Source organism: Anomaloglossus baeobatrachus, chromosome 4 (genome assembly GCF_048569485.1).
Source record: "Anomaloglossus baeobatrachus isolate aAnoBae1 chromosome 4, aAnoBae1.hap1, whole genome shotgun sequence".
NCBI lineage: Eukaryota > Metazoa > Chordata > Amphibia > Anura > Aromobatidae > Anomaloglossus > Anomaloglossus baeobatrachus.
In genome coordinates this window covers 196,903,183-196,916,578 of record NC_134356.1, presented here as the reverse complement: position 1 = coordinate 196,916,578, position 13,396 = coordinate 196,903,183, and the positions used below count along the sequence as shown (strand labels likewise).

Genomic DNA, 13,396 nt, shown 5'->3' with positions numbered 1-13,396 from the left:
TGGGAAGGCATCTGAGCACATACAATATTTTGGGTAAGAAAACCATTTTAAAGGACTGTATCCTGGCCATCCAGGACAATGATATTTTTTCATATCTTCCCAATTCCTTTTCTAAATTTTGGATCAGAGGTTCCAAATTTTCTTTAATTAACATCTGCGATGGTGTCAGCTTAATACCCAAATAAGGTATCCCCCTGTCGCACCATTTGAATTGAAAGGCCCCCTCCAGCGCACTCCTGGCCTCCACCGGTACATTAAACGGCAGTATCAAAGACTTTGCCGCATTAAGCTTATAATACGACACTTTAGAAAAGTTTGATAATGTGTTCACCACTGCTGGAATCGACACTGCAAGGTTAGAACAGGAAATTATCACATCGTCTGCGTATAAACCAAGTTTATGTTCAAATTCCCCAACTCTTATACCAGAAATGGCTATGTTTTTTCGTATAGCTTCCGCCAACTATTCCCATGTTGAGGGTAATGCCTAAAAATTTTTTGATTTGATTTGATTTTCGGGACACTTGTGGGGATCCGGGAATGGACAGATGTTGGCTTTTGGGCAATATATTGGCGGGCGTATAAGTTGGTGTGGTGGGTGATGAGCTCAAGTACTTGTTGGGTAACAAAAATTTGGAAAAAATCCAGTGGGGCAAAATTGGTGACATTTATTTTGATGCCAGGGTCTCCTATGAAAGGGGGAATTTGTGGGGTAAAGGACGGGTCGGGGTACTAGAGAGCATGGGGGACTGCAGAACTAGGTCCTGCCCCTGACGCTTCAGTAGTGGTGGATGGCGGGGTGTGGGAGCCCGTGGAGGAAGCCGAATCGTCACCGCTATCCGAAAACTCTCTTTCTGAGGCCGATTCGGTCTCTGACCCAGAACTGCCAGAGGCAAGTAGTGAGTACGCTTGCTCTGCCGTAAACATTCTGCGGGCCATGGTTTTGTTGTTTTGTTTTATACCTGGCTAACAAAAAATAAAACTAAACCTAACACTAGTAATTTTTTTTTTTTTTATATATATATAAACCCTAAATTTTTTTATAAAGATTATAAAAAAAATATTTAGGGGAATGATGCAGCGAGGGATGACGGAATGATGGAGGGGGGGATGATCACAGGGGGGTTATCAGAAAAATTGGGAATTGATTATGATGATTTTAGTGAATTTATAACTTTTTCTCTCTGATATGGCAGCACGTAGTCTCTCTCTCTTCTCTCCCAGATCAACTACAAGGGAGAGAGGAGAAAGGCAGACCTAAATGCTGCCATATTTATCAAATATTGGCAATTTGACTACTGTGATAGGATCTATCACAGTATTCAAATCTAAACAGCCAATCAGATTTTTTTTTTTGTTGTTGCCGGGTGCAGGAGGCAGATTATGCCAAGCACACTGCGCATGCGCCCGCCATTTTCCCGGAGAAGAGAAGAAGGGGGGCCGTGGAGGGACGCAGGGGACCAGTGATTTTTTTTTTCTTGAGGTACAGGGGAGGGGATTGGGGGAACAGGGGATCCCAGATCGGGTGGGAGAGAGACTTGGAACGGTGGTGAGAACTTCGGTTCTCCAGATCCCTCTCTCTGGTCCCCCGGAGGCGGCTCCGGGGAACCAGAGAGCTCCGGTGTCCCGGAGGAGGGCACAGGGGGAGGACATTTCCCTCCGATCTGAAATGGTTGATCATTTCAGATCGGAGGGAAATGAATGCAGAGCCGGCGGCGGCGGCAGTTTTCAGCGCGCGTCGGCGCCATCTTGCATGCGCTGGAGGGGGGCTCTGGAAAACCGGAGGGGGCTCCGGGGGACCAGAGAGCTCCGGTGTACTGGAGGAGTGCTCAGGGGAGGACATTTCCCTCCGATCTGAAATGTTTGATCAATTCAGATCGGAGGGAAATGAATGCAGAGCCGCCGCCGGCGGCGGCAGTTTTCAGCGCGCGTCGTCGCCATTTTGGATTTTCCGGAGGGGGGGGTGGATGGATTTCTCCGGTACCGGAGGCCTTGGGGGCACTAAGGGCTCATATTTATTTCTCATCTGACATGTTTGATCACGTCAGATGAGAAATAAATCAATTTTACCAGCCATTTAATTTTTTTTAATGTGATCGGCGGTATACGGTGTATACCGGCGATCGCATTATCGGGGTCCAGAAAAAACACCCCGATTCATAATCTGGGGGGTCTCAGCTACCCCCGGTAGCTGAAACCCCCGAGATTTTCGGTCGCTGGGGGACGCTACAGGCTTTTTCGGCCCAACGCTTTAAAGCGGCGGAACAGAATAAGTACCCTGTTTTGCCGCCGCTTTAAGTCGTATGGCCGTCGTTATGAGGTTAATATAATTATAGCGGTTTTATACTATTTATGGCTAAAATAACATTAAATTAATAAATTTTAATTATTTTAATTGTTGGACTGTGTGTGTGTGTAAAGGGACATATCATTCCATTATTTTGATGTCATAAACGCATGTTTTCTGCAGCAAAAAAGCAGATAAAACGCTGGAATTTTGATGTTTCTTGCTTTTTACAACTTCTCATTGACTTCAATGTTAGCAAAACGCACCCCAATTGGCAAAAACAATTGACATGCTGCTTCTTTGAACAGTGAGTTTTTACCCAAAATTATGCAAATTAAACGCAGCATTTTGAACAGCAAAGTGCGCACAAGAAATCTCCATTTCCCATAGACTTTGCTGGAAAATCAAAACGCATGCATTTTGGTATGAAAACGCTGCAGTTCAGAACGCTGCTGAAACGCAGGTAAAAACGCAAAGTGCGGACACAGCCTTAAAGCTCTGCAAATGTTTCTTAAGGCTACTTTACACACTGCGATATCGGTCCCGATATCGCTAGTGTGGGTACCCGCCCCGATCTGTTGCGCGACACGGGCAAATTGCTGCCCGTGTCGCACAACAGCCGTCACACATACATACCTGTCCGGCGACGTCGCTGTGACGGGCGAACCGCCTCCTTTCTAAGGGGGCGGTCCGTGCGGCGTCACAGCGACGTCACTGAACCACCGCCCAATAGAAGCGGAGGGGCGGAGCTGAGCAGGACGTAACATCCCGCCCACCTCCTTCCTTCCTCATAGCGGCCGGGAGGCAGGTAAGGGGAGCTTCCTCGTTCCTGCGGCGTCACACGCAGTGATGTGTGCTGCCGCAGGAACGAGGAACAACCTCGTTACTGCTGCAGTAACGAGATTTGAGAATGGACCCCCATGTCGCCGATTAGCGATTTTGCACGTTTTTGCAACGATGCAAAATCGCTTATCGGTGTCACACGCAACGGCATCGCTAATGCGGCTGGATGTGCGTCACCAATTCCGTGACCCCAACAACTCCGCATTAGCGATGTCGCAGCGTGTAAAGCCCGATTTAGGCTTTGTGAATTATTACATGACGTTTATTAAGAACTTCTCTGCCATAGCAAGACCTCTCAATGACATGACTACAAAAGGTATGGACTTCTCAAAATGGTCTGAGGGTGCTTTATTCATGTTGGACTGTCTTAAAAAATACTTCTCGTTGGCACCTGTATTGATACAGCCTGATGTATTGCCACCTTTTGCGGTGGAGATTGATGCATCAGAATTGAGGGTGGGAGATGGACTTTCTCATGGTACGTCTCTTGATAGACTGCGTCCATGTGCCTTCTTTTCTAAGAAACTATCATCAGCTGAAAAGAATTATGATATTGGTAACAGGGAGTTACTGGGGATCAAATTAGGTTTTGAGGAATAGCGACATTTTTTGAAGGGAGCTATCATCCTGTTACAGTAATTACCAACCATTTATCCCTATTCTTGAGAAGGGAGTTGTGGTGGCGGCACTCAGTATGGATTTTATGTCTGAAATCGCGAAGGCTCAAGGTGATGCACAGTCTGGGGTTCCGGTGAATAAGTCATTTTTCTGACATGCCAGAAAAGAAGACCTCCCATAACTGAACCCATTTTACAAAGTACACCCCTCAATTAATTGATCTAAGGGTGCAGTGAGCTCCATGCCCACAGCCATTCTCTCACTGAGTAACACGTGTGGTCATACCTCCCAACTTTTAAAGAAGGAAAAGAGGGACAAAGTTTGCGGCGCGCGTAGCGCGCCGCGGCAAATTTTTAGGCCACGCCCCCTAACCACACCCATTTCACAGTCACGCCCATATCCACTCCCCATCCACACCCATTCAGCACAAACACGCAGGCAGCCGGCGCGCCTCCAGCACGGACACGCAGGCAGCCAGCGGGCCTCCAGCACGGACACGCAGGCAGCTGGCGGGCCTCCAGCACGGACACGCAGGCAGCCGGCGGGCCTCCAGCACGGACACGCAGGCAGCCACAGTGAGGCGGCCGGTCGCCTTCACAGACAGGCGGCCGGCCGCCTTCACAGACAGGCGGCGGGCCGCCCGCACAGAGAGGCGGCCAGCCGCCCGCAGAGAGAGGCGGCCGGCCGCCCGCACAATGAGGCGGCGGGCCGCCCGCACAGACAGGCGGCAGGGGGGCGCCCGCACAGACAGGCGGCAGGGGGGCGCCCGCACAGACAGGCGGCAGGGGGGCGCCCGCACAGACAGGCGGCAGGGGGGCGCCCGCACAGACAGGCGGCGGGGGGCGCCCGCACAGACAGGCGGCAGGGGGGCGCCCGCACAGACAGGCGGCAGGGGGGCGCCCGCACAGACAGGCGGCAGGGGGGCGCCCGCACAGACAGGCGGCAGGGGGGCGCCCACACAGACAGGCGGCAGGGGGGCGCCCGCACAGACAGGCGGCAGGGGGGCGCCCGCACAGACAGGCGGCAGGGGGGCGCCCGCACAGACAGGCGGCGGGGGGCGCCCGCACAGACAGGCGGCGGGGGGCGCCCGCACAGACAGGTGGCGGGCCGACCGCACAGACAGGCGGCCGGCCGACCGCACAGACAGGCTCCGGCCGGGGGTGAGGGGGGAGGGAGGGAAATCAGCGCTGGGGAGATTCGTTTACTGTACCAGCAGCAGCACAGGCAGCGCTCCTCTCTATGCCACGTCTACTAGGATGGTAGGAGGGAAAAGCAGGGAGGCGGAGAGAGAGTGGGTGGGCGGAGCCCGGGAGCCGGCCGTCCCGCCCGTGGCAACGGGACAAACAACGTAAAGCGTGAAAGTCCCGCTGTATCCGGGACGGTTGGGAGGTATGCAGCATGTTAGAATGTGTACATAAGATCCCGCTGGTGGTGGCCGCAGCTTATAGGCCCCAAATCTGGTGACAGGTTCCCTTTAAAGTGAACCTGTCAGGTGCAATATGCACTCAGAGCCAGGAGCAGTTCTGGGTGTATATTGCTAATCCCTGCCTAACCGTCCCTGTATACACTAGCATAGATAAAGAGATCAAGAACAAATATTTTTAAAGATCTTATATCTTATGCTAATGAGCGCGGGGACTAGTCACAAGGGCGTTACTTCACTTGGCTAGTCGGCTCGCATAGCATGTTAGCATGTTATTACGCCCCTGTGTGAGTACTAACACGCTATATGAGCCGACTAGCCAAGTGAAGTAACGCCCTTGGGACTAGTCCCCGCGCTAATTAGCATAAGATATAAGCTCTTTAAAAATACTTTTTCTATAGATGCCTTTATCTATGCTAGTGTATACAGGGACAGTTAGGGAGGGATTAGCAATATACACCCAGAACTGCTCCTGGCTCTGAGTGCAGATTGCACCTGATAGGTTCCCTTTAAAGGGAAACTGTCACCAGAAATTTAGCAAAAAAAATAAAAGATTCCCCTCTGCAGCTCCTGGGCTGCATTCTGGAAAGGTTCCTGTTGCTATTGTGCCCCCTTTGAGACCTAAAATAATACTTTATGAAGTCTTACCTTTTTGTATGCAAATCTGTTTTTATGGTCACGGGGGCGGGCTGCCTGGCGTCCGTTATTCCCCCTCCTGCCGTTGTACGCCGTCCCCCATTGCTCATTTCCATACATGAGGACGCCTTCCTCATGTAACTGTCCTCCTGAAGTTTTGTGCATGCCCAGTGCCACTCTCGCGGGAGTGAGCACTGTGCAAAGTGTGAACGCTTTTGAGGTGATTGCGCAGGCGCGAGATTATGGGCGGCGCTGTGATTGTCATCAGCAGCGTCATCCAAGTACCCGCCCATAATCTCGTGCCCGCGCTTCTCACTCTGCCTCCACCGTTATGCGCAAGCACTGGCCATATGAACCACGTTACCTATTACCATGGGCGCGAGATTATGGGCGGCGCTGTGATTGTCATCAGCAGCGTCATCCAAGTACCTGCCCATAATCTCGTGCCCGCGCTTCTCACTCTGCCTCCACCGTTATGCGCAAGCACTGGCCATATGAACCACGTTACCTATTACCATGGGCGCGAGATTATGGGCGGCGCTGTGATTGTCATCAGCAAAGTCATCCAAGTACCCGCCCATAATCTCGTGCAAGCAGTAATAGGTAACATGGTTCATATGGCCAGCACTTGCGCATAACGGTGGAGTCAGAGGGAAAAGTGCGGGCACGAGATTATGGGCGGGTACTTGGTTAACGCTGCTGATGACAATCACAGCGCCGCCCATAATCTCGTGCCTGCGCAATCACCTGAAAAAGCGTTCACATGCGCAAAACTTCGGGAGGACAGTTACATGAGGAAGGCGTCCTTGTGTATGTAAATGAGCAATGGGGGACTGCGTAAAGCGGCAGGAGGGGGAATAACGGACGCCAGACAGCCCGCCCCCGTGACCATAAAAACACATTTGCATACAAAAAGGTAAGACTTCATAAAGTATTTTTGTAGGTCTCAAAGGGGGCACAATAACAACAGGAACCTTTCTAGAAGCAGCCCAGGAGCTGCAGAGGGGAATCTTTTATTTTTATTGTGAAATTTCTGCTGACATGTTCCCTTTAACTGGTAGAGGAGCCAGGATAAAGCAGAGCTGAAGCTGTTGGGAAGCTAGGACCCAGCAGCTCCACAGGCAGGAGACCACTGATCGGTAAGCTAATAGAAGCCTGCAGATGCCACTCTGCATAGGTTATTGTCACTGCTATCTGCAGGAGAGAGAGAAGAGCTGATTGCACGGTCTCCTCAGCTTCCTGACTCCCCGCGTGTCTGCAGCAGTGAGAAGCCGCACACGGGGAGTCAGAGAACAGCTGCAGAGAAACGCAGGCTCCGGGACTGGGGGGGTCGGCTCTGGTGCAGGGGGGGGGCTCTGCTGCAGGGGGGGTCGCTCTGCAGCAGGGGGGGTCGCTCTGCTGCAGGGGGGTCGCTCTGCTGCAGGGGGTGATTCATACCTCAGCAGCAGTCACAGGAGTAGGTGCGCGCTCGGCTCTGTAATGAATAGTAGAAGGGAGAAACAGCGAGGCGGGGCTACAGTGGGTGGGTGGAGCCGGGACAAACAGCCTCACGGGCGGGACCCGGGATCAAAGGCTCAGAAGAGGGACTGTCCCGCTGTATCCGGGACGGTTGGGAGGTATGCGTGTGGTGACGTAGTAAGATTTCACAGATTTAGACAAACTTGAGAGAGAAAAAGGCCTTTTGTGTACATAGAAAACGTCTTTGAGTGCAGATCATGAAAAATGGGAGCAAAAATAAGTGCACCAGGGTCCAGCCCACTATAGTTGTGCCACTGGTGTGGGGGGCACTTATACAGTGTGAGAGGCCTTTATTACAGTGGGAGCTAATGGGGAGCATTTATACAGTATAGGAGCTAATGTGGGGGCTGTCATATACTGTGGGGACTACTTTGGACGTTATCATACAGTGTGGGGGCTATTATTGAAGTCATTATACAATGTGGGGGCTACTGTGGGGACAATTAATCAGTGTGTGGACTATTCTTTTGGAAGAGCTGTGGGCCCATCATATTGTGTATAGGGGAGGTGTACATCGGGAGACTTAGGAGACATTAGTAAATGTTAAGAAGGTACTTAAGGACCATTACTTTTATAGGGGCACTCAGGATTTTGTGACCATCAAAGAAGCACATGGGGCATTATTACTTTCTAGGAGCAAAATGTGGACACTTTTCTAGGGCACTTGCATACGGCATTAGCATTTACTACCATTAATATTTTTTTACCGTCTACAGGGCACAAATCAGGCATTTTACCATATAAGAGGAACAGTGGTGGCATTACTATGTGGGGCAGTAGGAGGAGTTGGTTTTTGTGCCGCACAGCAGGTGCAGGAATAGGATCACATTAGGTAGCAGCGGATCAGTATTGGGGTATCAGCAGGATGAGGAGTTTGTGCAGGTTGGGAATAAATGGGACTGTGCCAGAAATGTGAGAAGTCAGATGTGTCTGTGTTGTAATCTCTGTAGACGAGTCGTGGCTGGAGGAAGCTGTCATGTCGGTCTGGGCCAGACGGAAAAGACGGGAAAAGTGTATCAGAAAGTCCATCAGAAAGAACATCAGCTGTAAGTCACTATATATAGCTGTACTGTAACCTCTTGTATGTGCTCAGGACTGGATAACAGGATGGGGGACAAATATATCAGGATGGGGGATATATCTACAAGGATGTGGGACATATGTACAAGGATGGGAGCCATATATATCAGGATGGGGGACATATGTATCAGGATGGGTGACATATATATCAGGATGGGGGACATATGTACAAGGATGGGGGAGATATATATCAGGATGGGGGACATATATATCAGGATGGGGGACATATGTATCAGGATGGGTGACATATATATCAGGATGGGGGACATATGTACAAGGATGGGGGAGATATATATCAGGATGGGGGACATATGTACAAGGATGGGGGACATATATATCAGAATGGGGGACATATGTATCAGGATGGGGGACATATGTATCAGGATGGGGGACATATGTACAAGGATGGGGGAGATATATATCAGGATGGGGGACATATGTACAAGGATGGGGGAGATATATATCAGGATGGGAGCCATATATATCAGGATGGGGGACATATGTACAAGGATGGGGGACATATATATCAGGATGGGGGACATATGTACAAGGATGGGGACATATGTACAAGGATGGGGACATATATCAGGAAGGGGGACATAGATATCTATCTATCTATCAGGATGGGGGACATATGTACAAGGATGGGGACATATATCAGGAAGGGGGACATAGATATCTATCTATCTATCTATATATCAGGATGGGGGACATATGTACAAGGATGGGGGACATATATATCAGGATGGGGGACATATGTACAAGGATGGGGACATATGTACAAGGATGGGGGAGATATATATCAGGATGGGGGACATATGTACAAGGATGGGGGACATATATATCAGAATGGGGGACATATGTATCAGGATGGGGGACATATGTATCAGGATGGGGGACATATGTACAAGGATGGGGACATATGTACAAGGATGGGGACATATATCAGGAAGGGGGACATAGATATCTATCTATCTATCAGGATGGGGGACATATGTACAAGGATGGGGACATATATCAGGAAGGGGGACATAGATATCTATCTATCTATCTATCTATATATCAGGATGGGGGACATATGTACAAGGATGGGGGACATATATATCAGGATGGGGGACATATGTACAAGGATGGGGACATATGTACAAGGATGGGGACATATATCAGGAAGGGGGACATAGATATCTATCTATCTATAAGGATGGGGGACATATGTACAAGGATGGGGACATATATCAGGAAGGGGGACATAGATATCTATCTATCTATCTATATATCAGGATGGGGGACATATGTACAAGGATGGGGGAACATTACTGCATAATGAAGGGGAGGAATTCATATCTTTATATGACTTAGAACAGTACAAGTGTATATACACACATTTATGAGCCATGTGTGCAATTTAGAAGAATTTGGTGCCAAGAAAGGGCAGTGAATAACAAAAGACAAAGAGTGACTTCATGGAATCGCAAGCACTGATAGTGAGCTGTATTTGTGGCCACTCATTGTAGCGCATGGCACAGTCCACTCCAGTAGACCCGTCCGCTGTAATTACACAGGGCAGACCTCTGGGCCTCCCTCCCCCGCTCGCAGCCTCCCTCCCCCGCTCGCAGCCTCCCTCCCCCGCTCGCAGCCTCCCTGGCACAGGCCTCCGCCATATCCACACAGATACAGGCTCCGGAATGCCGCCCTCTGGCGGTCACTCTTTCTGACGTGAGGCGGGAGGGGAGGGGCCAGCGCTGCCTGTCACATGACGCCGCTCAGTGTCACATGACTAGCAGTGCTCGCGCAGTATCCGCAGCCCCGGACGTGTCGCTGCTCGCTGTGAGGTGACAACATGGCGTACCCCGGGCTCCTCGTCCCCATCATCGTCATGACCGTGTTCTGGGGCATTGTGGGCGCTGTGCTGCCGTGGTTCGTCCCCAAAGGACCAAATCGGGGGTGAGTGTAAAGTTGTAAGGACTGGGAAGGGCTGAGGTGAATCCGGCTCCTGCGCCTGCTCTGCCGGAGACATTGCATTGTTCCCTGTGTGGTGGTGAGCGCTCCAGAGACAGTCAGTAGGCCGGAGGGTATAGCAGGGCAGGTGCCTCTCCGCCATGGTAGGGCATGGAGGGGCAATATCCCCCTGTGCCCGCCATTGCTGGAAGTGTCTGCGGCGGCCACAGCTTCCCCTATTGTACACGTCCGTGTGAGGCAGGATCCGGCACACTACACTGGGGGCTGTCTGGAGGGGCCGTCCTGACCGCTGCAGGCAATCACTGTGTCAGGCGGCATCACCGAGCGAGACCTGCGGAGGACCAAGGCAGCACTGGAGGCAAAGGAGGGGAGCATTGAATTTTGCCTTTCTTTACAGGGAACCCCTCTAATAATGAAGCCCCCCCTTGAGCGTGATTCACACACATGGAATGGCTGCCAGTCAGGAGCCCTAGAGCCCCTGTATGAAGGAGCAGTCATTGACAAGCGTGCCTACTGCTCCCCTCACTGTCTATGGAGATAGCAGAAGATACAGGACTCCAGACCCTCATAATAATGAAGTGCCCACTATGGGGTGATTCACACTTAGGCTACTTTCACACATCCGGTTTGAGCCGTGCGGCTCAATCCGGCTGTGAAACCTATGTAACGGATGCGGCGAAAACACCGCATCCTTTGCATAAGTTTTTACACGCGGCCGGTCCGTTTTTTTCCGGTTGCAGCACGCTACTGAGCATGCGCAGTGGAAAAAAACGCATGCGGCGGCGGCCAGATGCGTTTTTTGCCGCATCCGGCATCCATAGGCATGCATTGAAAATGCGCCGCAGCGGCCGGATGCGGCGCGATGCGGTTTTTTCCCCGGAGCAAAAAACGTTGCAGGGAACGTTCTATCCGGCCGCCGCATCGGCTAAATCTGCCGCATGCGGCAAAAACCGGACCGAACGCAAGCCCCTGCGGCACAATACGGCACTAATGTAAGTCTATGCAAAAAAACCCGCAACCGGCGTTACAAAAGCCGGTTGCGGTTTTTCTGCAGAACGCCGTATTGTGCCGCAGAGCAAAAATCCGGATGTGTGAAAGTAGCCTTAGGCTGCTTTCACACATCCGGTTTTTGCAGTGCGGCCCAATCCAGCTCAATAACCTATGCAATGGATTCGGCAAAAAAAAACGGATCCGTTGCATAAGTTTTTCCATGTGGCCCGTCCGTTTTTTGACGGATGCGGCTTGATACTGAGCATGCGCGGTGCAAAAAAACGCATCCGGCCTCCATAGGCTTGCATTGTAAATTGCACCGGATCTGGTGCGATGCGGTTTTGTCACCGCACGAAAAAATGTGCTATGCAACGTTCCATCCGGCTGCCACATGGCAAAAAAACAGACGCAACGCAAGGCCATGCGGCACAATACAGCGCTAATGCAAGTCTATGCGGAGAAAACGCAACCGGTGTTAAAAAAGAAAAACTGTTGCGTTTTTCTGCAAAGCGCCGTATTGTGCCGCTCAGCAAAAACCGGATGTGTGAAAGCAGCCTTATGGAATGGCTGCCAGTCAGGAGCCCTAGTCACCATCTGCAGTGGGTTTTGTCCTGATGGACAGGATGGTTTTCCTGGCATGTGGGGTGACTCCAGGACTATAAGTGATGGTGTGTAGGTAGGGTGCAGCCTGCGGGTGTAATTGAGGGCTGCTGGCATTCACTATAAGCTCTGCTGCATGTAATGTGGGGAGTTTACGCTTAGGCTACTTTCACACCTCCGGTTTCTGCAATGCGGCACAATACGGCACTCTGCAGAAAAACCGCAACCGTTTTTTTTGCCGCCGGTTGCGTGTTTTTTTTTTTTTGCATAGTTTTAGGCTACTTTCACACATCCGGTTTGAGCACTGCGGCTCAATCCGGCTGTGAAAACTATGCAACGGATGCGGCAAAAACACCGCATCCTTTGCATACGTTTTTACATGCGGCCCGTCCGTTTTTTTTTCCGGTTGCGGCATGCTACTGAGCATGCGCAGTGGAAAAAAACGCATGCGGCGACCGGATGCGTTTTTTTTACGCATCGCGCCGCATCCGGCCTCCATAGGCATGCATTGAAAAATGCGCCGCAGCGGCGCGATGCGGTGTTTTTTTCCGAAGCAAACAACGTTGCAGGGAACGTTCCATCCGACCTCGGCATCGGCTAAATCTGTCGCATGCAGCAAAAACCGGAACGAACGCAAGCCCCTGTGGCACAATACGGCACAAATGTAAGTCTATGCAAAAAAACCCGCAACCGGCGTAAAAAAAAAACGGTTGCGGTTTTTCTGCAGAACGCCGTATTGTGCCGCAGAGCAAAAAACCGGATGTGTGAAAGTAGCCTTACATTAGTGCCGTATTGTGCCACAGGGGCTTGCGTTCGGTCCGGTTTTTGCCGCATGCGGCAGATTTAGCCGATGCCGCGGCCGGATAGAACGTTCCCTGCAACGTTTTTTGCTCCGGCAAAAATAACCGCATCGCGCCACATCCGGCCGCTGCGGCGCATTTTTCAATGCATGCCTATGGACGCTGGATGCGGCGCGATGCGGAAAAAAACGCATCCGGCCGCCGCATGCGGTTTTTTCCACTGCGCATGCTCAGTAGCGTGCCGCAACCGGAAAAAAACGGACCGGCCGCATGTAAAAACTTATGCAAAGGATGCGGTGTTTTCACCGCATTCGTTGCATAGGTTTCACAGCCGGATTGAGCCGCACTGCTCAAACCGGATGTGTGAAAGTAGCCTTAGATTTTCTTTGTGCTGTTTATGGGGACATTTCTCTACAGCGCCTCCTTAAGGCTGGTCACCGTCTGAGATCTCTTCCCTCCATGGAGCTGGTTGGCTGGCACTGCTGCCCCCTCTGCCGCGGCTCGTGTGTAGTGTAAACCTTCATTCCTGATCTAGCAGCTTGTGCTCGGCGTGTCTGCCCAAGACCAGATCTGAATAGATGTCCTAGGAAAAGCCGGGTACAGAATATACTGCGTACAAATGAGACCTGGAACTAATCCCCC

At 51.2% G+C, this 13,396-nt stretch overlaps 1 protein-coding gene across 1 annotated transcript in view; it reads left to right on the top strand.

Annotated features, from left to right (window-relative positions):
- Positions 1–10,169: 10,169 nt before the first annotated feature.
- ATP6V0E1 (ATPase H+ transporting V0 subunit e1) overlaps positions 10,170–13,396 on the top strand; it is a 51,166-nt gene continuing 47,939 nt past the window's right edge. Inside the window, exon 1 of the mRNA XM_075342351.1 lies at positions 10,170–10,349. Within this exon, the coding sequence (XP_075198466.1) occupies positions 10,246–10,349 (104 nt within the window). The 5' untranslated portion in view covers positions 10,170–10,245. The remainder of the gene's footprint in view (positions 10,350–13,396) is intronic.